The sequence below is a fragment of the Neophocaena asiaeorientalis genome, unplaced genomic scaffold (assembly GCF_003031525.2).
Source record: "Neophocaena asiaeorientalis asiaeorientalis breed wild unplaced genomic scaffold, Neophocaena_asiaeorientalis_V1.1 scaffold230, whole genome shotgun sequence".
NCBI lineage: Eukaryota > Metazoa > Chordata > Mammalia > Artiodactyla > Phocoenidae > Neophocaena > Neophocaena asiaeorientalis.
Window position 1 is genome coordinate 344,922 of NW_020175186.1, and position 22,240 is coordinate 367,161.

General features: G+C 49.3%; 2 protein-coding genes across 5 annotated transcripts; one reads left to right on the top strand and one right to left on the bottom strand.

The window, feature by feature from the left end:
* Nucleotides 1-664: 664 nt before the first annotated feature.
* Nucleotides 665-11,176, bottom strand: ARPC4 (actin related protein 2/3 complex subunit 4). Its single transcript, XM_024764606.1, has 6 exons — nt 11,041-11,176; nt 8,474-8,592; nt 7,416-7,527; nt 4,868-4,963; nt 3,706-3,876; nt 665-1,570 (listed from the first exon to the last, which is right to left on the bottom strand). The coding sequence occupies exons 1-6, from the start codon at nt 11,041-11,043 to the stop codon at nt 1,565-1,567; spliced, it is 507 nt and encodes a 168-aa protein (XP_024620374.1). The 5' UTR covers nt 11,044-11,176; the 3' UTR covers nt 665-1,564.
* Nucleotides 11,177-11,269: 93 nt separating this feature from the next.
* TADA3 (transcriptional adaptor 3) lies at nt 11,270-21,620 on the top strand. 4 transcript variants are annotated; one of them, XM_024764599.1, is made up of 10 exons: nt 11,270-11,798; nt 11,898-11,955; nt 12,667-12,899; nt 14,262-14,512; nt 14,631-14,736; nt 16,226-16,367; nt 16,459-16,562; nt 17,774-17,883; nt 18,708-18,893; nt 21,061-21,620. In XM_024764599.1, exons 3-10 carry the CDS (start codon nt 12,693-12,695, stop codon nt 21,251-21,253), a joined length of 1,299 nt encoding a protein of 432 aa, XP_024620367.1. In that variant the 5' UTR covers nt 11,270-11,798; nt 11,898-11,955; nt 12,667-12,692; the 3' UTR covers nt 21,254-21,620. The 4 variants fall into 4 exon arrangements, with proteins under 4 accessions (XP_024620367.1, XP_024620366.1, XP_024620368.1 ...); XM_024764598.1 differs by having other exon boundaries at nt 11,270-11,777; XM_024764600.1 differs by having other exon boundaries at nt 11,270-11,637.
* The last annotated feature ends 620 nt before the right edge of the window (nt 21,621-22,240 follow it).

The window sequence follows — 22,240 nt, forward strand, 5'->3', positions numbered from 1 at the left end:
GAAACTGAGGCACAGACTATAAATAACTTGCTCAAATTCATCAGTAAGAATCAGGACTCAAGACATTTTTTTTTAACTTCAAGGTGTCACTAAGGTTTAGTGCTATCCAAGAGAACTTTCTGCAATGATGGAAATGTTCTATTTACATACCCTGTGACACGGCAGGCATCAGCAACTTGTAGCTATTGAGCACTGGTAGGACTGAGACAGTAGATTTTTAACTTTTTTAACTGTAACAATTAGACACACGTGGCTAGCGATTACTGTCAGCACAGGTAAAGGCAGAAATCTTGGATTTGAACTCTACCCTCTTGCTCACTAGCTGGGAATTTCGGGGCAGACTGCTGCATCTCATGGAACCTCAGTTTCCTTAGCCATGAAATGGGATCATTATTTCTCTGAGGTTACCTTCTAGCCCAAATGAGCTCACTACATGAAAAGGACCAAAGCTCTATATAGGCAGAGAGAGCAGTTTCAGAAATGGGTGGAGCCTGGACTGCAATACAGGTCTCTTGGGTTAGGGCCCTGGGCAAGACTAACGCCAGGGGCCAATCGCGAAACTGTCTCTGGTGGGGACCCCCAGGCCCAAGTGCCAGCCAGATGGTTTTAGGGAAGAAAAAGCCTCACCTCCCAGCTTTTCAGGTATACACAGAGAGCACAGACCTCATGCACCCCCAGAGGGGCAAAAAGAGACTTTAATTAGGGGAGGGAGGATCCACCCGAATAAGAAAAGGTACAGCGAGCGTGGGAGCAGAGGAGCCAGAGCAGGCAGGAGGCCCCAGCCGGGAAGCTCTGGAGGACTCACCTCTCCACCTCTAGCACAGGCACTGCACTGAAAGACAAGGCGAAACAGCGGCCCCTCTCAGCTGGGAGGGCACGAAGAGGCCCCTGCGGCCAGAGGTTGCCTAGCTTTCAGGCCCCAGCTCCTAGGCGTGGCTGGTGGCCACCAGTTCAGCCCTTGTCCCCAACCAGTGCTGGGTGGCCATCTTCAGGCAGAGCTCAGGAAGCTGGCAGAGGGTCTCCACCGCTTCTACTGGCCCAAGGAAATAAGAGAACGAGGGAGAGGACCTGGAGTCTGAAACCTCCCTCCCTCCCCACCTGTGGTGGCTCCAGGGAGGAACAGTAGTCGCCTTCTGGCTCCAGGCCCGCCCAGACCCACAGCGACCAATAAGGTACAATCACTGGGACCAGTCACAGCCACTGGAGGTGGAGGTTGTTTGTTTAAAAAAAAAAAAAAAAAAAAGACAAAAAGGTTACAGTCTCCTACAAGCACAGAGTTTTAAGTTTCAAGACGTTAAAAAAAATCTGTCCCGGCCCAGGGGACTGAACATCAGAAGCCAGCCTGACCAGGCACATGTGGCCTTGGGGCAGGTCCACTGCTGCTTTGCTGCCCAGCTAGCAAGCACACCCCCCCCTCCCACATGTAATGCCCACCCCGACACCCAGCTCCCCTCCGCTGCTGCTGCCGCCGTCGCCACCGCTGCTCTGGGGAGTAACTCCAGGACGCCTTCGCAGAGACACGGGGGAGTCTGAGGGGGAAGGCCACGAGATCCAGCCAGATGCTTTAAAACTGTCAAGAGAACCAAGAGGCGGTGAATGATGGTTATTACTGTATCCTCGCAGGCCTGCTCTGGGGAGGTGGGCTGATTTGAGAGCTGCAGCTGTACTCAGCTCTCTGCAGGGCAGGGTTCGGTCTCAGGACACCCTGTGGGCACACTCTAATTTAGCCAGCATTCAGCAGTGACCTTTGGGGCACTGGCCCTAAAACCTAGCACTGGACAAGGCAGAAAATTTAAGGGTGACATGGGTTTTTCCACAGCTCCCCTTGGTCATGCCACAAGGGCTGCCAAAAAGCCCTGTCACTGTGCCTTGCTTACTGAACTGAGGTTGCCTTCTTTAGAAATGGGGGCTCACATGCAAATGCTTGGGGATTCAGAGAGGGACCCAGGATCTGGTACTCTGTGTCAAGCTCTGGGTGGTCCTCCCAAGTAAGACAGGCCCTTGAAAAGCTTTCTAACCTCAAGTAACTCCCGTGGTGCCTAGAACAGCCCTGGACATTTTATAGACCAGAGGTTGTGGACCAATGGCCACGAGCTGAACTCAGCCCAAAGACGAGCGCTGTTCGGCCCGCGGTTTAAAAGAACGTGCATCAGTCGCTATGAATATGAATCAGCCAACCTTGAAGATACAGTGCACTGCACGAAGATCCAGAGTTTGAGATTCTCCTGATGAAGCCACGGAGGGCCAGAGCTGTGCGGTGGTGATCCTCTTCAGGTGAGGCACGTGCTCACCAGATCCCCACATGGCCCGCCTCACTCGTGTACATTACCGGCCCAACCCTTACATGCACCTGAGGCCATTATACCATCTTAGATCTTGAGTCTGAAAACTCCAATTCCTGGTTCCTTCACTTACTGGCTGACATGTGACTTAACTTCCAGAGCCCAGATAACTCATCTATGAAATGGGGATGCCACCTGATTCAAAGATTGTTTTAGGTATTAAATGAGATACGTGAATGTACATTTTTAGCTGTATTACCACAGAAATGTAATTACTGTAACAACTAAATGACTGTTGAATGAATGACCCAAATACTAAATTGGGACAAGGACTATTTTTCTTCAGTTGAGTTTAGAGGCCTCGCAGTGCCCTGGCCATATAACCTTGTGCTACAATACAGGGAAAGCTTACTATGCACAGGTGATATGCTTCATACACATTTCTTCATTAATGCTCAACCACACTGAAAGGTACATATTAATTAACAGTCTCACTTCACAGCCGAGGAAACTGAGGCTTAGTCGAGAGGTTCTGTAACATGCCCAAGGAAGCAGTGGAGCCGGACTCACACATAGGTGGCCTGACTCCACGGCCTGTGTGACCTGAACAAGCGTGTTCCCCTGGTTGCTACTTTGTACACTGGCTGTCCTCAGTATAATTAAAGCCCAGGGGAAGCGGGTGTAATATCCATTTTCAGGAATCTGAGCTCCTCCTGGGCTGGATCTGTATGCACTGGTAGGAGTAAACACTAATTCTACCATCTAGGGATCATAGTCGACTCTGAGGGGAACATAACAACAAACCAAGGACTGTTTGGAAAAAGAAAAAAAAAAAAGAAGGCACGTCGTGAATGACTAAAAAAGAACAACTTCATCAGTGTAAACAATTCGTCCTCCTCAAAGGGCTGTAGTCCTTTCCGTCACGAAGGCACAAACAACTAAAGAGGGATCTGTAAGACTTAAGCCGTGAAAATGATGGAAAACAGGCTGAAGAAATCATAACTTTAAGCCTGAGAAGCAGATGCTAAAGGAAACTATTCCAGTCTGTTTGAAAAGTGGAATTATACTCTGATTAACTGCCCTATACTCCTAGAAAATTCACATGTGGATTTAACTTGCCTCACTCGGGGATTGAACTAGATACAGGGAAGGACTGTGTACACTTTGAGATGTAGAAATGAGCGACTAAGAGAGGCATCCCCCAGGCCCCCGGAGATGAAAATGCCCTGCAGCTCTCCAACATGAAGCACGGGCCCACCCGCCCCAAGGAATCGGGCTGACCTGCAGCCCACCAGAGTTCCTAGAGGCCTCAGGAAATATTCACCCTCAGTTGGCACCACTTTCCCACCAGATGCTAAATTCTCAGCACGACCCATAGGTCTTTCTACTTCTGGAAACAAACCAGGAAGGCCCCTACACTTACATTCTTGAGGAACTCCTCGGCCACAATGCGCGCACGGGCATTGACCGACAGCTTCATCTCACTGATCTCCTTGTCGATTTCTTCCATGAAGTGGATCACAAAGTCCACCAACTTGTGTTTATACATCTGCTCTGTGTGGAAGTTGGTGATCAGAAAACTGATGTCATACCCCTAGGGAAGGAAGACAGTGGGGAGAAGGGAGAGAAGAAACAGGAGAGAATCAGCATCCTGGGGGCGCTGAGATGGCCATGCCCTCTACGTCCACTTAGCCACATGCTTCCAGCTGCTTGTGACCCTATCCCAAGCTACATGCCCTTCAGGCAGCAGCCCACCTGCTTTGGTGGGGTGTGTATGTTGGATCCAAGGAACCAACAGCTGGATCAACTAAACCCAGTTGAGAATTTTGTGTCTATCAGACATCTCTGGCAGACTATCTGTGGCACAGACAGTTGCATTCAGAATGAGTCAAGGGAGAGTGAAGGGACTGGAAATCTTGTCAAAGAAGAATCTCATCAAACAAAAGGAACATCTAGTCCAGAGAGAAGCGAAGATGCTGTGGGAGAAGGATGGGACTGAGGTCTTTAACTATCAGATGGGCTGTGTGTAGAAGGGCAATTTTATTTATTCTGGGTGGCCCTGGAGGTTAGATCTAGGACCAGGAGAAATTTTAGCTCAGGATGAGGACGAGCTTGGCCAACATGTCTAATGCGTCTGACGATGGTGTTTGCTGCTCTCTGTGGTAGTTGCTTAGTCACTGGCAGAGAGTCGATCTGGCAGGGAGTCTGTAGAGAGGACTCAGGTACAAAGTCAGACAACAGTGACCCAATGTCAACTGTGGCCTTGAGACTATGATTCAGTTGGTGGCAGAGTTTAGATTTCTGATTCATCATGCCCTTTCTGCCGCTAGACTATAGGCTCTGGGAAGCTGCACAATGCATCTCATTTTTTTGCCTTTTCCATGGTTGAGGTAGACCCAGCCTCCGAAGCTGATTCCCCTTATTCCCACAACAGCCGAAATGAAGGCCAACTCTCAACTAAGGCTGTGGGTGCCCTACAGCTGGGGGAGCAGCAATCCCAGTTCTAGAAACAATCCCAGGCCAGTAACAGTTGATGCGGCAGTGGAATTCTGGGTATTACAAACATATGGATCACACAGTCTCACCTCCACTGGTTTCCTTCGGAGGATAAAGAAGTTCTCTGCTCTCATCATCATGAAGCGCATGAACTTGTGACATAAAATCTTCTCGATCTCATCAGCCTGGTGAGAGCAAAGGAGAAATGTGTTTCCCTAAAGCTGACACTCTAGGCCAACAGAAATCTGGAGCCTGGTCTTCTGACTGCAATTTCTCCCAGGTTCGCTGGAGGTAGTGGGATTGGGTATCGGAACACCACCACCTGAACTCTGAATCGTGGGGTAACTGGTTGCCAACTGAAAAGAGGGTCTACTACATTAGGGCCCTCCAACTTAATGGGACGTTATCATGATCTTGCCTTCACCCATTCCAGAAAAGTAATTCTGGCAAGCCCACATCTTTTTTTAATTTTAATTTTTTGGCCACGTCGCATGGCATGCAGAGTTCCCCGACCAGGGATAGAACCTGTGCCCCCTGCAGTAGAAGTGCATAGTATTAACCACTGGACCGTCAGGTAAGTCCTGGCAAACCCAAACCTTTTATCTGTTCTTTCCAGAGTCCACATCTATATTCAAAACTACCCTTTCCTTTCTTATTTCACTAGTGCTACATTTTCTAGTCTGTGATACATACTGTGAAGAATATCAGAGATAACCTTAGGTGGTCTCCACTTTAGTAACAATGAACATCAAACAAACCCCAAAGTCTCTCCCTGATGAACTCTCAACATTTCTGAAGGAAGAATTTTGCTGCACAGGGCAGACACACCCTTAACAGCCCCCAACACTTGTTAATCTCCCCTTTCAACAAAGAGAGCAGGCCCTTGGCTTAGAGCTTTCTATAGGCAAAAGTGTCTAGTCTGAACTTAATAACCTCGTTGTTTTCAACGTGCTTGTTTTTTAGACTTGCCCTCAATTTGGCAAGTGGTATTGTTTTTCCATTTGTGGCACAGTTTCTTTTTCAAACAAATTTAAGTAGGAGAAAATAAGTTGGGCTTCCGTGGTGGCGCAGTGGTTAATAATCTGCCTGTCAATGCAGGGGACACGGGTTCGAGCCCTGGTCCGGGAAGATCCCACATGCCACGGAGGAACTAAGCCCGTGCGCCACAACTACTGAGCCTGCACTCTAGAGCCCATGAGCCACAACTACTAAGCCCACGTGCCACAACTACTGAAGCCCACACGCCACAACTACTGAAGCCCACGCGCCTAGAGCCCACATACTGCAATGAAGAGTAGCCCCCACTTGTGGCAACCAAACAAGGCCCACGTGCAGCAGCAAAGACCCAACATAGCCAAGAAGAAATAAATAAATAATAAGTTAATAAGTTAATTGAAAGAAATCTATTAAGTAAAGAAGTGTCCAAGTAGTCGATAAATATGGCAGAAATTATGGTGGTAGTGGGAGTGTCAGACATTTGTGAAACACAGAGGAAAGATAAGAAATTACACTTCCTGAGACTCCTCTGGTGGCGCAGTGGTTAAGAATCCGCCTGCAAACGCAGGGGACATGGGTTCGAGCCCTAGTCTGGGAAGATCACGCCGCGGAGCTACTATGTCCGTGCGCCACAACTACTGGGCCCACACGCCACAACTACTGAAGCCTGTGTGCCTAGAGCCTGTGCTCCGCAACAAGAGGAACCACCACAATGAGAAGCCCGCACACTGCAAGGAAGAGTAGCCCCTGCTCGCCGCAACTAGAGAAGGCCTGTGCATGGCAACGAAGACCCAGCAGAGTGAAAAATAAATAAATAAACTATCAGGTAACTAAATTCTTAGTCTACTCCTTAAACTGCCAGAGGGCTCACTAACTCCATGGGAGATAATTCCCAAATGGCCCTACGCTGAGAAGTCACACCTTGTGTCAAGCAATCTTGACTCCAGAGCAGCTTCTCCCCTGAGTTTTGTCCTGCCAACCCACTGACCCTATTCTCTGAACTTCAAATTGGGAACCATTGTTCATCTGGCAGCAAGACAAAAAATGTGAACTGTAGTTGTACTGACAACTCCAGGATGGAAGTTATTCATGGCACACAGTCATCTCTGGGTGCTGCACCCATCAACCCCACCCCTTTTCCTTCCCTACCTGACTTCCACTTCGGGCTTGTTGTGTCGTTCTACCACCTGGGAGGAGAAATTCTCCAGGCATGGCAACGAAGACCCAGCAGAGTGAAAAATAAATAAATAAACTAAATTTATTTTAAAAAAAAGAAAAAGAAAAAGAAATTACACTTCATATTTTTACCCTAAATCTCCCTTTCGGAGTTTATGGCTATCAAATTGATACTGTTACTGCTTATTTTTCTGAACTGGACTTATCCTTCATTCCTTAGGAAAAGTTTTGTGACCTGACACCAAACTGGCCTGTAGCCTTGGCTGCTACATTTCCTGCCTTCTAATGCAGAGCAAGGCCTAGAAGATGGGGCTGATCTCTCTTTATCTACCGAGCTGATGAGTTTGGCAAATCATTTCCTAGTAATAGAACCTGGGTTTCTTTGCACCCTGAATCTGGCATGCTGATCTCTCACATGGGGGCCCCTGGCCTCCCGGTGAGGCAGGGGATCTGTGGTGAGCTCACCTGTTTCACAGCAATGCTGACCCGGACAGAGTTGATGGAGCCTTCAATCAGAACTTTTTCCTTCTCATTCCTGCTGATGGTCACAGGCTGTAGCAGGAGCTCTTTGCTACTCCTGAAAACACAAAATCACAGAGGCCTCTGTACTATAAAAGAACAGAATGCTCAAGGAGACCCCACAGCAGATCCTAGAATCACTATCTGGGACCACAGAGTCCAAGGAATAGGAGACTCACAAGCAGGGGTGCTCCAAGATGGGGGCAGCAAGCGTGTTCTCCAGCAGAAAGAGCACAGGCTCTGGAGTCAGGGCGAAAACGTTTTGAAATCCAGCCTCCTCTGTTACTTTCCTTGGGCAAGTTACCCTGTTGGAATCTCAACTTCCTCATTTGTAAAATGACTCTGATTCCTATTTCACTGCTGAGGACTGAGAGAGATCAAAAAGGGTCAAGTGTCTAACAGTGTGCCTGGCACACTGTAGGAGCTTTAAAAATGACAGCTCTTATTTTCATAACTGTAGGCAAACCCATACACTGTTTAGGGAATGAGGAGAGAACCTGCCTTAGAGATAAGGACAAGCTAAAATCGAACAGTCTGGCCTCCTTTAATGATCAATCCAGAAGGATTCACTTGTTCAACCCTAAGATCCCTCTCAGCTCAGTTCCCATTCTGATGTCCCTGGATCCCTGTGATGATAGCTGGCAGTTAACTATGGTGGTGCTATCTGGGAGCTATTATCCTTTAAAAATGCCTATTGGAAACCATATATGTTAAGTAGCGTAACAGGGCACATCCTAACATCTTGTCAGTTTTCTTAAATTCAAATCATATCAACTTAGTGTGGTAACACTGCTTATCTCAGTTGTGTATGTCCCAGATTAAATTTTAAAGGGGAAAAAGAATAATTTATTTACAAAATTTTATAAATTTATTTACAAAAATTTATAAATTACATAAGAGAAAATAATCCCAAGTACGGAATATTTGGAGTAAGGAAGTTATTCATGGCACACAGTCATCTCTGGGTGCTGCACCCATCAACCCCACCCCTTTTCCTTCCCTACCTGACTTCCACTTCGGGCTTGTTGTGTCGTTCTACCACCTGGGAGGAGAAATTCTCCAGGCAGAGGGCAGCCTGCAGTGTGGCCCGCACGGCACTCAGGTAGGGACGGAGAGTGGCAGTCTGTAGGAAAAAGGCCAACAGAGGATCAGAATCTGTCTCACCAAACCCACTGGTCCCCTAGTCCAGCTACACAGGAGCCAGGCAGTACTCAGGGTCCCTGACTCTCAGATACTACAGTAGACACAATAGAGTAGGCCTTCAAGGTGCCTTTCATTCTAGGTTTAGAACAGTGGTTCTCAACAGGGGACCATTTTGCCTGCCAGGGGACATCTGGCAATGTCAAGACATTTTTCATTTTCGCAATGTGGGGTGGGGTAGGGGTTACTGGTATTGAGTAGACACTACAATGCACAACAAAGAATTATTCAGCCCCAAATACTGCTGAAGTTGAGAAACTCTGGTCTAGAAGCATACAGATGAATGACTGTCTTCAATCTACCTTTTGAGCCAACAAATGTATAAATCTACAGTGTGCCAGGCTGGGAATTCAAAGATGATTAAGACCTTCTCTACCCTTAAAACAGCTCGACTAGGTCAGGAAAACAGAGAAAGTAACTATGATATAATGGGTAAAATGTAAAAGAAATTTACAATTTTTATTTGCAAAAGAAATTGGTTTTGATTTGAAGATGGAAATAAGATTAGGAGGACTTTACAATGATAAAAAGTAGAATGACATTCCCAATAGAGGCAACGGTGTCTAGCTACACTGGCCTGTCTTCAGTTCCTCGTATTAGCCACGTTTTTTCTCACCTCAGGCCTTCACACATGCCAAACCATCTATCTGCAGGCTTTTCTCCCCCTTCTTTGCCTAAGTCATCCTTTAGATCTTGGCTTATTCAGGGAAGGCCTCCTCCTTCCTCAGAGAGGCCTTTCCTGACTTCACTCTTCATTGCACTTACTATAATTTACAGTGACACACCCTTTATATATCGTTAATAAAGTAATTTTCTCCTTCACTAAACTGTAAGCCCCATGGTCAACAGACCATGTCTATTTTATTCAAATTTACATACCCTACACCTAAGTCAGTCAGCACCTTACATATACACTGTCTTACTCAGTTTCTGTAGAATAAGTGAATGAATGAAAAAATAACTTAAGCAAGATCAGAATAACAAAAAAGGGCAGTAAGAGTTCCAGAAGCAGTAGTAAGTACAGTGTTGCCAGGAAGCAGTTTAGATTCTATGGATGAGGCTGCAGTAGTAGCCTAGAGATTCATGAGGAATCTCAAATGCCAGGCTACTGAGTGTAGCTCTTCTTTTAAGGTGGCAAGGAACTGCTGGGGCCTTCTGAGGAGGAAGTTACATGACTACAGTTGCATGGCAACTCTGTGGAGAATGGACTGGAGGAGAGGGAAGTGAGAGAGCAGGCAGAGAAGATTATTTAAGGAGGGTAATGAGGGCTTGGCCTGGAGCAATGCAGGACAAGCAAGATTATCTCTGTCAAAATTCAGACAGCAAATCTGAAAAAGGTGCCTTTTAGGTGGCCAGCCCTGTGGTGCCTGCCCTTTCAAAAATAGAACAGACACATTCTCGTGTAATATCTCAACAAGTTTGATGTTTAAAAAAATCAAGAGGCATGGCCTAAATTAAAACAAAAAAAGAATATCCCAGCTTTCTAGCTGACATAAGAGGACACAAAGGCGGAATAAGTAACACAAGAGGGTGAGCAAGTTTAGGGAGAGAAGATGAGTTTTGATCCAGAGGTCTAATTTCAAGGTGTCTTCAAGATATCCAGGTGAACCTTGAAAGAGAACCTTCCCAGGTGAACCTAGGAAGGTAGATTTAGGAGTCACCATAAATCACATGGTCACGAAAACCTGTACATTAAATAGGTATCACCAGAGACAGTGCAAAGAGGGGAAGGTAGTGAGCCAAGTCTCAATTGCCAGGAACACCCACAGTTATCAAGAGGATTTCCTGGAAGAGAGGGGTCAGCAGTATGAGAGCTTATATTCTACAGTAAGGCTGATACGGTTGAGTTCTGACCAGGAAGGGGTCTACGTAGAGGAAGCATAAAAGAGATCCTTCAGTGAGAAAGAAGCAAGGCTGGGGCAACATGAAGAGTGGGATAAGCAAGTGTGGAACTTTCCCTGAGAGAACTGTGGGGTCAAGCGGGTAAGAGAGAACAGGGGAGTGTATTTAGTGAAGGTCTACTCTGGGTGGGGAGGTGGCCCTACTACGGGCTGAGGCTTACTACGTGCCTTCGAGGCGCTACCACGATCCTAGGAGAGCCCACTTGTGGCTTCCTCCATGCCTCAGTATCCCCCACCTGCTTCAAAGACCAGACTATGCAGCCGCAAGGCCTGCTTCTTACAAGGGCGTCCCCCGCTCGCCCCTTCCTCACCTCGGCCCCGCCCCGCCCTCTTTCTCCCAGCCTCAGGGTGCCCCCACACCCCCTGCATCCCTCGGCCCAGGGCCTCTCCGCTGCAAAGCCGCATCTCCCCCAGACCCAGATCCCTGAGACAGAACAGCGGGGGTCCCGGGCCCGGGGCCCGTCTCTCACCATCGCGGGCGCTGGCTGGGCCGGAAAGCGGAAGTGCGGAAGTGGCCAGTCCCGCGCCGCCTTCTCTTTCGCGAGAAGCGCAGCCGCAGTCTCCGCCCGGACGTCTGGACTGTACCATCAACGCTCCGAGCGGGGGAGGAGGAGGCTAAGAACATTTGGCCCCTCGGAAGTTTTCCCCCTAGGACTGTCTTGGTAGTTTTAGGCTCCTGAACTGTAAAGTCACTACTCAAGCTTCTCCCGTTACCCATGGAGCCCTTGCTTGCGACTCTGGCCGTCTTGTCGTCTTTGCCGCCTTCTTCCCTCATAGTCATGCAATGGTGCAGCCCGGCCTCAGGTTGGGCACCATATTAGGACACGGCGAGGCGGAGGAGCCCTTCGATCCTTCCGGTTCTGCGCCCCCATCCTTTCTCCGGGCCCCTCCTACCTGCAGCCTTTGGGGCTCGACGGGACTAACTGCCCGGCACAGAACCCGGCCGCCGAGCCCCGCCCCCCGGCGCCGGGCTGTTCCCTAGGGTCCGCGCGAGGCATACCCTCTCCACCCCACCTGCACCGGGCTCGCCTGTTGCCCGCAAACCTCCATCCGCCGAAAGACACAGGGTCTGGCCCTCGCGTCTTTCCGCCCCCGCGTCAACTGCAGGGGCACCGCACATAGCCAGTTCCGGGGCGGTTGCTCGCACCGACCGGAACTCCCCGCCCCCTCCCGTGGCCGCGGGGCCGAGGGAGGCAGCAAGGAGGAGGTAGAGGGGGCGGAGGCCGCGGTAGGGTGTTCTTAGAGGACTGGGACCCTAAAGGCGGGACATTGGGGGCGATCCATGGGTGGGGCCAGCCATTAACCAGCCCCACTTTTTCTGTGCCAGGCACTGAACTGAGCTCTTGACGGGCATCATCTCTTAATCCTCAGAACATTCCTGGGAGGTAGGTACTATTGTTACCCCATTTTACAGATTCAGACTAATTATGGGGAAACAGACTCAGGCTTCTTTTGCCCTATTTTACGGATGGAAAAACCGAGACTCAGGAGAGTTCATCAACATGTTCAGGGCTACATAAATAGAAATTGGTCAAGCCTGGACTTGAATCCAGATATATCTGGCTTACCAGCCCACATATTTTACTATCCGGGGCAAAGAGAAGGGGCATAGGTGGGGAGGGGTGAGACAAGGAGAGGCTGGGAGGCACAAAGAACATTAAGATAATAAGTATGCGATGCTTGGAACTCTGGGGCTTTGCAGAATTCAGGAAGAGTGGAACTGCAAGGAAGCGCATCAGGAAGACAAGTGTAGTATACCATGGCGGTTAGGGGCACAGACTCAAAACTATCTGGATTCAAATTGCTTGTTGGTAAGCTTGGACATGAACACACACTTACAGAGTCTCAGTTTCCTCATCTGTAAAATGGAGATGAGCATGGTCCCTGCTCATGGGGTTGGGTGAGGAATTCAATGAGAAGCCAGTAATGTGTCTGCACCTCACTTGGCACACAGTAGGTGCTCTACGAGTAGGAGCTGTGCCATCAACCTTGTCAATAGGTTACTGAAGCCTGACTTTCTCCTGGATGGAAGGAGCCCTTGGGCTTTTCTTGTGCCACTTCCCCCCACCCCCCATCAGTGGTCCTTTCCTCTCTAGCTCCACAGCGTCCCCTATCCTGGGCCATGAGTGAGCTGAAGGACTGCCCCTTGCAGTTCCACGACTTCAAGTCTGTGGACCACCTGAAGGTCTGTCCCCGCTACACAGCAGTGTTGGCCCGCTCTGAGGATGATGGCATCGGTATCGAGGAGCTGGACACTCTGCAGCTGGAGCTTGAGACCCTGCTTTCTTCTGCCAGCCGACGCTTGCGGGTGCTTGAGGCCGAAACCCAGGTGATACCCCACAGAGGGTACATCACCAGGGATGGACTGTGACAAGTTATGGGTTAGCCTCATCTGCTGAGGCCTGGGTTACAGGATCTTAGTGGGGAAGAGAGAGACCCAAACTGGGCTTGCGTGACATGGAAAATATGCAAGGATGTGCATGATCCTCATACACTGCGAGATTTCTGGTTCACTAAGCAACTAGTGACCCTCACTCCCCACGATGTTCTGGGTCCTGTGCTAGTCACTAGAGAGAGGTAATTAGGACAGTTCTGGCCTTTGGGGAGTTTGCCAACTAAGGGGAAGGGGAGGTCAGACAAGTACCAGGAGACGTGCTGTTGTGGTTAGGAGTACTGGGGGAACTGGAATGGGGAGGCCTGGATTTGAATCCTGACCTAAGCGCTTGCTAGCGTTGCTATTGCCAGTGCTAAATTCCAACGCTTGCAAAAGTTACCTCCTGCCTCTGAGGATCAGTTCTCCATCTGCCAAGTGGGCTGGACAATAGGAGCTACCTCAGAGCTTTTGTGAGAATTAAAAAGACTTTTTGCAAAGGCTCAGCCCAACGTCTCACACTAAATAAGCATGTCAAACATTATTTACTCGTATGACTCTCATTTCTCTTTATGGCATAAATATTCTCCGAGCCCTGGGTGCCAGGTGCTATGCCAGATCCTGGGGACCAGAGATGGTTAAGATGAACTTCCTGGTCTCCAATAGCTTATAATCTTCTTGAAGAGACAAAGTATTCTGTTTATTCTAGTTATGAACAAACAACACGATTGGGCCTACAGTGGAGGTACGAAGTACCAGATACTCATAGAGGAAAAAGATGCCATTTTAACTGGACTTCAGAAGATGAATAAAATTAATTTGTGGTCCCTGGGAATCCACTGAAGCTTTTTGAGCAGGGCTGTGGCACAATCAGTTGTATTTTAGCATCTAAGAAGCTGGATAACTGATTCAGAAAAGGCTTCCCAGTTGTGGTGACATTTGAAGTGAAGGTTTGCTGGGAGGCATGCTTGCTTCCACCAGAAAGTTACCACCAGCGTATTTTCCTAGAGCTAATGTGCAATGAGATGTGATCTACTTGTTTGAACTGCCGAATGCTGTGTGACCAGCTTGGGTGCTACAGAGGTGAATCAATACAGACAAACAAGTGAATGGAATGATGAGAAATATATGAATAAAATCCTGTGAGATGGGCACAGAAAAGGAGCTGAGTTTTTCAGGATGAGTAGGCATTTGCTAGATAAAAAGGGGAGGGGGAGAGACAGCGCCTTCTTGAGCACTAGATCCTTATTTTTCACCGGGAGACAGAGTTATCCTGTGTCTTCCCTTCTCCCCCTCAGTGACAGTCTCTGTGAATTTCAGATCCTCACCGACTGGCAGGATAAGAAAGGTGACCGACGATTCCTGAAGCTGGGTCGAGACCATGAGCTTGGTGCTCCCCCCAAACATGGGAAGCCCAAGAAGCAGAAACTGGAAGGGAAGGCGGGACATGGGCCGGGCCCTGGCCCTGGGCGACCCAAATCCAAAAACCTTCAGCCCAAGATCCAGGAATATGAATTCACTGATGACCCAATTGATGTGCCACGTATCCCCAAGAATGACGCCCCCAACAGGTTCTGGGCCAGGGGACATAATGGGCCTTGGGATTTGGGTATTGGAGGCTGTGGAAGGGCCCGGGGGTTAGGCTGGTGGGGCAGGGGGCACCCCATCAGGCTTTGCTTCTCTCTGCAGATTCTGGGCTTCGGTGGAGCCCTACTGTGCCGATATCACCAGTGAGGAGGTGCGCACGCTAGAGGAGCTACTGAAACCCCCAGAAGATGAGGCTGAACATTACAAGGTAGAGACCCCAGGCCTAGATAGACGTGATGGAGAACAAGAAGGCTCAGAGGTGCCTCGGAATCAGAGATCGCAGTGCTGTACATCATCTTCCTTCCCTGCCCTGCCTAGCCTCCCGTCTGTTCCATTAACCCACCCAGACACCCAAGTTCTAACTCTCAGCTTCCTCCCTTCTACCCCATCCAAATGGTCACCACGTCCTAAGGCATCTTCTTCATTGAGATCCTCCCTTTTTCTCTCATCGCCATCCCCTCTGCTTTGGCTCAAGCCTTCATCAGCTTTTACCTTAACAGCCTCTTAACACTTTCTTCCCTCTAGAGCAGGGGTCCCCAACCCCGGGGCCGTGGACCAGTAGTGGGCTGCAGCCAGTTAGGAACTGGGCCGCACAGCAGGAGGTGAGCAGTGGGCGAGCGAAGCTTCATCTGCCGCTCCCCCATTGCTGACGTCACCGCCTGAGCCACCCCCCCCGGCCCCCCACCCTGGTCCATGGAAAAACTGTCTTCCACGAAACCGGTCCTGGTGCCAAAAAGCTTGGGGACTGCTGCTCTAGGGGGATTCTCTTTTTTTTAATATATAAAAATTTATTTTTTTTATGATGAAAATAAAAAAGGTTCCATTAAAGAAAATGTAGAAAATACAGAAAAGTGTTGGTGGGAAATTCTCCCATAGCTCAGCTGTCATGTTCGGATGTGCTCATGACATGGCCTCCCCTGGCTCCCGTTACCTACAGAATCGAGTCCAAGCATCTCAGCCCTTGGTGGCACAGCCCCAGTGCCCCTCTCCAGTTTCCTTGGCCACCCTCCCTCTCCACTGCTGTATTTATCAGCCCCCCCAAGCACCTTGCCCTCACTCCAGGGTCCTTGCTGGTCTCTGGGCCTCTGCACATGCCCTTCTCCCCTTGGCAAACTAACACCCTTCGAGCCCCTGATCGCATGTTACCGCCACCAAGATGGCTTTGCAGATTCCCCAGCAGAAGGTTGGTCGGTCTTGTGTGCGCCACAGCACCTTGACCTACCTCTGTCACTTCACTTGTCTGAATTTTTAAAAAATTTATCTGAAAAGGTAATCCATACAGGCAGTAACAAGTTCAGGCAATGCGAAAGATATTTTCCTCTCGCTTCTGACCCTAGGATCTATAGTTCTCTCTAGAGATAACAGCTGTCAACGGAAAAGGTCCATGTACACGCACCATTCTGCACCTTACATCTTGGAAATTGTTCTGTATTGCCGTCTGTGTGTTTCAGTTCCGTACGTACCTGGCTTCCTTACTAGACTGTGAGTGTAGAGATTTTATCTCCTTTATCTCTTCTCACCTGTACCAGGCTCAGGCCTTGGCCCTGGGCTAGGTACTTGGGAAGACAGGTAAATGGAGCAATGAGGGGTGAACGAAGAGCCTGTTGGCAGTCCCAAGCGCGCAGAGAGCCCCTGACACCCCAGGCACGACTGGCCTGTATTTACTGCTTTGGGACTGGATGGGATGTCTCCCACAGATCCCACCCCTGGGGAAGCACTACTCCCAGCGCTGGGCACAGGAGGACCTGCTGGAGGAGCAGAAGGACGGGGCCCGGGCAGCAGCCGTGGCTGACAAGAAGAAAGGCCTCATGGGGCCACTGACTGAACTGGACACGAAAGGTAGGCCCCTCACCTCCCTGCCCACCCCAGGCCAGGACTTGAGTTCCTAGCGCTTCAGCACACATGTCCCCCCCTTCTCTACCCGATTCAGATGTGGATGCCCTGCTGAAGAAGTCTGAGGCCCAGCACGAGCAGCCGGAAGACGGGTGCCCCTTTGGTGCCCTGACGCAGCGACTCCTGCAGGCCTTGGTGGAGGTGAGCACCCCAACCCAAAACAAGAACTGTATTCAGTCTGTTTCAATGTTTAATTTTTTATTGTTTATTGAAGTACATTATACATTTAGAAAGGTACATAGGTCATAAATGTACAGCCTGATCAGTTTTCACAAATGAGCACACTTATAGCCCCAGGACCACGAAAGAAAACATCATCAGTATTCTTGAAGGCCCTCTCATGCCCCTCCCAGTTTTTAACCTGCCCCCAAGGTAGCCGCTACTCCACAGTTACTTTTGCTGAGCGTTGGCTAAAGGCCCCGTGCAAGGGGCTTTCTACACATCCTCTCGTTAGAGGCAAAGACAGTGGTTAACCCCATGTTACACCCAACAAGGTCGAGGCTCAAAAAAGGGAACTGTTTGCCTGAGGTCACACAGCTAATACATAGAAGCAGAACTCAAACCCCAGGTTCAGGGTCCCTTTCTTTATGCCTGCTGGCTGCCCTTAGGCATATCTCTTCACCTCTTGAGCCTCAGTTTCCTGGCTGTCTCAAACACGATAGCGTCTTTCTCTCCCACGTCTTTCTGGGCACACATTCCAGGTTGGCTGAGGTGGGGGTAGGGGGACATCTCCGTTCCACACCATCAGACAGGGACCCCACGTATGCTGGCTTTGCTGCCTTAAACATGCACTCTGCACAAGGTCACTCCAAGTGTGATTGCCACTCCAAGCCCACAGAAAAAGAGCAAAGAGGAGTGTGTGAAGGCCATGGCCAGCTGTGGCTCTTATCTCTTCTAATCACTTTCCACTGGAGAGAGTTTGTCAGATGACCACCCCTGACTGCAGGGGAGGCTGGGAAGTGTGGTGTATCTGGGCAGCCATAAGCCCAGCTACTGTGGAGGAAAGGCAAGAATGGCTTTTGGACCGCTGGCAGCCTCTGCCGCAGCATGCTTAGCACAGCGCCTGGTGCATTGCAAACGGTTAATATGCCTTAGCTCTTCTCACTACCATTGTTGAGTGTTACCGTCACTCTTCTGTGCTCCCTTCTTTTGGTATCAATACAAAATAAAGAATTTTTAAAATGATCAAAGTTTTTTAGAGTCGGTTTGGGAAGACTTCCCACAGCGGGTGGGATGAGAAAAATAAAAAGATATTTCTGGTATGTGAAGACTGTCCGTGTAGGTCAGAGGGGGGCAGGAAAATGGTAATACTATAGCTCTTTCTCCCTCCATCCATTTCTGTGCTCTTCTAGGAAAATATTATTTCCCCCATGGAGGACTCTCCTATTCCGGACATGTCTGGAAAAGAATCAGGGGCTGACGGGGCAAGCACCTCTCCCCGCAATCAGAACAAACCCTTCAGGTGAGTGACATCCTGTCCACGCCTCACAGTCTGGCCTCTGCTTCTGTTGACTTTTGTCCATCCCAGCATGTGTGGTCTTCATTAATAGAGAGACTGAGGACATTTTGATAAAGACCAATAGAAGTCAGATGTGCGTGCTGGGCCAGGATTTCCACATGCACAGGCTTAGTACAGGGTTTTCATCATGGCCCTGTCCTTACTGTAAACAACCTAAATGTCCACCTGGAGGAGACTGGTTGGCTAAGTTGTCATAACTCCATATGATGAAATAACTTGCAACTATTAATCATACTAGAGAAATATAGTTAACTGACACGCAAAGATGTAAACAATAGAGTGATAAGTGGAAACTGTCAGTTGTAGCACAATACAGACAATATGATCCTATTTTTACTTAAGATATATTTAAATGTTGGTACATGGTGGGGAAAAGCTAAAATAATACACTAAAGAAGTGGGAATAATATGTAACAAAATCTGGAATACGTATAGTATTTATATAAGAACATAAAATATGTATTTTTATGTATATAACGTAACGTGGTAAGAAGATGGTAATATATATAATAGTAACAGATAACAAAATAGTTATTCTCTTTGGGTCATTAGCATTGTAGGTTTTTCTGTATTTTATATTACATAGCATATCGATATATGTTGCGTGTTTACAACAAGACCAGATGTGTCTGTCTCTATATTTTTATGTGTAGATAGATAGAGAGGCGGTGCCCAAAGAGAAAGGAAGGTGTTCACTAACCTTGGGCACCTCAGAGCGGTCCCCCTCGCAGGCTGGCCCTTGAGCTGAGCACTGCCTTTGCCTGCAGTGTGCCGCATACCAAGTCCCTGGAGAGCCGCATCAAGGAGGAGCTGATCGCCCAGGGCCTGCTGGAATCTGAGGACCGCCCTGCAGAGGACTCGGAGGACGAAGTTCTGGCGGAGCTGCGCAAACGGCAGGCCGAGCTGAAAGCGCTCAGTGCCCACAACCGCACCAAGAAGCACGACCTGCTGAGGTGAGTGTGGACAGGATGCCCGGGCCAGGGCGTGGCCAGCGAGGCCTTGCCCATGCTGGTGACCTTCCGGGAGCTTTACGACAGGCTTTCCAAACCCAGCAGGGCCTCTAAATCACCCGGAGGGCTTTGAAAAAAATGTCAGTGCCGGGCACCACCCCACTGGTTTTCTCTCAAACAGATTCTCATTCCACAGACCAGAGCTCAGGCATCTGTGACTTGTTTATTCACTTCTAATTGTGGTAACAACAAATAACACAAACTTTACCCTCTAAACCATTTTCAAGTGTACGGTTCAGTGGTGTTAACTGTATTCGCATTGTTGCGTGGTTTATTTTTAAGTCTTTCCATGCTTAACTTTCTTTTTCCCCCCGAGTTTTATTGTGAAAAATTTCATACACACAGAAACTCTGACGGAGTAGTACAGTAAACACCAGTATACTCTCCACCTCAGTTTATCAACTGTTAACATTTTCTTGAGCACCTGTGATTACTACCAGCCCCTCACCAGGAACTGACCAGTGTTTTCATGCGATGTCATTCATTTTCTATTCATTCCCATCCATCTTGCCCTGCACTCCTCACAACAAGGGTGCAGGTGGTATCTGTAGGGAGATCATGGTAGTGGCTACCCTTTTCTTGGGAAGATAGAGAAGCAGCCCAACTAAGTCCCCTTGCTCCTCGTAGGCAGGTGCTGTGTCTCCGCCTCACAGAGCCCCAGCAGAGCAGGGCACGCTCGTTCATTTGGCCACCTCTGCCTGTCTCTTAGACGTTGTGCTGGGTTAGGAAGAGAGGCAGGGCAAAGGGCTTGCAGTCACCACGTGAGTGGCTGGTAAAGACGTGCATCATTAGAAGGAGAAGAAGTTGCTGGCAAGCTGCTAGGGTATTTAAGGATGAGGGTATACTGAGTGCCTACCGTGTACCAGGGGCTTTATGTACACCCTCTTACTTAATCTCTGCTATAGTCCAGGGAGTAGGTGGTAGTGTTCCCTGTTTACCAAATAAGGAAATAAAGGCCCAGTGAAATGAGTGCTCTGCTGAAGGTCACACAGCCAATAAACAGCTAAGCTGTGACTGGAGCCCAAGACTGAATCCAGAGCCTCTTTCTAGTTCCAAGGGCTAGAAGAGGAAAATACAGATGAAAGAGTACTGAGGAAGGGAGGGGGACGGGAGAGAGAGAGAGAAGTGGGGATGTGCAGCTACAGAAGTAATGGGCAGTGAAGGAACTAGCTTGGCTATCAGAAGGCCAGCGTGCAGCCCTCAGCCCTGCATGGGTAGCTGCAGGGCCTTAAGCAAGGCATCCCCTGCCCTGAGCAGCAGCTTCCCCTTCTGAAAACAGGTTGGACTAGATAGATCTCTAAGTGACCTTCCAGCTCCACCATGAATTGAATTTATAGGTCAGGTTCCATTCGAAGGGGTCAGTTTGGTATCTCACTCACCTCCTGTAGACCTCAGGCTGTCTAGACCCTTAGGTTGCTCTGGAATTTGGTTGCTGAAGTAAAAGCAGGTCTTCTGCTGGCACCAGAACACTTTTTTTTTTTTAATTTATTTATTTCATTTATTTATTTTTGGCTGCATTGGGTCTTCGTTGCTGCATATGGGCTTTCTCTAGTTGCAGAGAGCTGGGTCTACTCTTCATTGCGGTGGCTTCTCTTATTGCAGAGCACGGGCTCTAGAGTGCAGGCTCAGTAGTTGTGGTGCACGGGCTTAGTTGCTCCACGGCATGTGGGATCTTCCCGGACCAGGGCTCGAACCCGTGTCCCCTGCATTGGCAGGTGGATTCTTAACCACTGCGCCACCAGGGAAGCCCCCAGAACACCTTTTAAAGAATATTGTTTGGAGGAAGCCTGCCTTGATTCGGATCTCCTCCTCACTAGTTGTGGGATCTTGGGGCATTTCTTATTCTCCTTGAGCCTCAGTTTCCTCACTGGTAACATAGGAATAATAGTACCTACCTCACAAGGTTGTTAGGATTAACTGAGCTGATATTTTTGAAGAGGTAGTACTTGGCACAGGGCACCATGTAAGCGTGGCTCAATAACTTTGCTATTTGGTATGAAATGGTCCACAGGAGTGGCAGCCCTGGGTAGTGGGGTGGGCTCAGTCTGGAACAGGGAGGAGCTCTACTCTGGTGGGCTTCCCATGGCACCTGGCCGGCTGGTCCCCACAGGCTGGCAAAGGAGGAGGTGAGTCGGCAGGAGCTGAGGCAGCGGGTCCGCATGGCAGACAATGAGGTCATGGACGCCTTCCGCAAGATCATGGCTGCCCGGCAGAAGAAGCGGACGCCCACCAAGAAGGAGAAGGACCAGGCCTGGAAGACTCTGAAGGAGCGTGAGAGCATCCTAAAGCTGCTGGACGGGTAGCTCTCACCCCTGCCTCAGGCGGCCTCCCCCCGGCTTGGGAGGGGGAGGCCCACTTCCTTCTTTGGGCTGCCAGAAGCCTCAGCCTGTGGCTGCCTGTCTAATGGCGACAGTCTCTAGAAGCTGTGACCCTTCCCTGAGGTCTTTTGGCCCAGCTCTGTACAGCCAGGACACGAGAGGCCCTGCTGGGCTGGCCTGGGGCCCAGTCTCTGCTTGGTCCCCCAAGATGGGGGGGCTTCATTTCTGGGTTGTCCTCGTCCCTCTCTTCACCATCTCCCACTCCCCTACCCCTTTCACCCTCAAGGACTTCTCCCTTGTGGTTTTGTAAAGTACCAACTTAAGAATAAAGTGACTGGTGTGTTTTTTTTTTAAAAAGCATCCAGAATCTTTGTCTGTTATTGTGGGGTAGAAAGGAACTTGTGTGGGTGGCATAGTTTAGGAGGGCATGCTTGAGGGCTCTCAGCCTGTGGCCACTCGCCTAGGTCATTCGTTCAGGGAGAACTTTCTGAAGATACTTGTGGCCACAGGTAACAGAACACCCCAGCTCAAGATGGCTTAACAAGGAAGTGTGTTAGCTAGGGGTTTGGTGGTCCTGGGGCAGGGTGGCACCCTGGGTTAGCCAATCTCCAGCAACTCAACAAGGCCATCAAAGGTCCAGGTGTCTCCACACTCCCGCGGTGTCAGCTTTTGCCTAAAGTAGTTTCCCTTCCAGCTGTGCAGTGGCAGCCAGTAGCAGTTGATAGAGGCCAAATGCTTCCTCATCTCTGTCCAGCACGAGAGAGGGCAGGAAGGCGCCAGCTGGCTTCCATGCCCACCCAAAAGAGCAAGAAGCCTTTCGCAGACACCCTTGTGTCTCACCAGCCCAAACTAGGTCCTACGTGCCCATTTTTGAACCAGTCACTGGCAAGGGATGACTCTAATGGGTTTAAACTACTCTCCATGAAAATGGAATCAGCTTCCCCACTAAGCCTAAGGCAGTGGGGAGACAAG

Coding starts and splice junctions, on each gene's coding strand:
- ARPC4 (XM_024764606.1), bottom strand. Junction 4,964..7,415: donor TCAGCATTGCTGTGAAACAG/GTGAGCTCACCA, acceptor TGCTCTCACCAG/GCTGATGAGATCGAGAAGAT. Junction 3,877..4,867: donor TCCGAAGGAAACCAGTGGAG/GTGAGACTGTGT, acceptor TTCCTTCCCTAG/GGGTATGACATCAGTTTTCT.
- TADA3 (XM_024764599.1), top strand. CDS start 12,693: ATGAGTGAGCTGAAGGACTGCCCCTTGCAGTTCCACGACTTCAAGTCT. Junction 16,368..16,458: donor GACTGAACTGGACACGAAAG/GTAGGCCCCTCA, acceptor TACCCGATTCAG/ATGTGGATGCCCTGCTGAAG. Junction 16,563..17,773: donor TCCTGCAGGCCTTGGTGGAG/GTGAGCACCCCA, acceptor GTGCTCTTCTAG/GAAAATATTATTTCCCCCAT.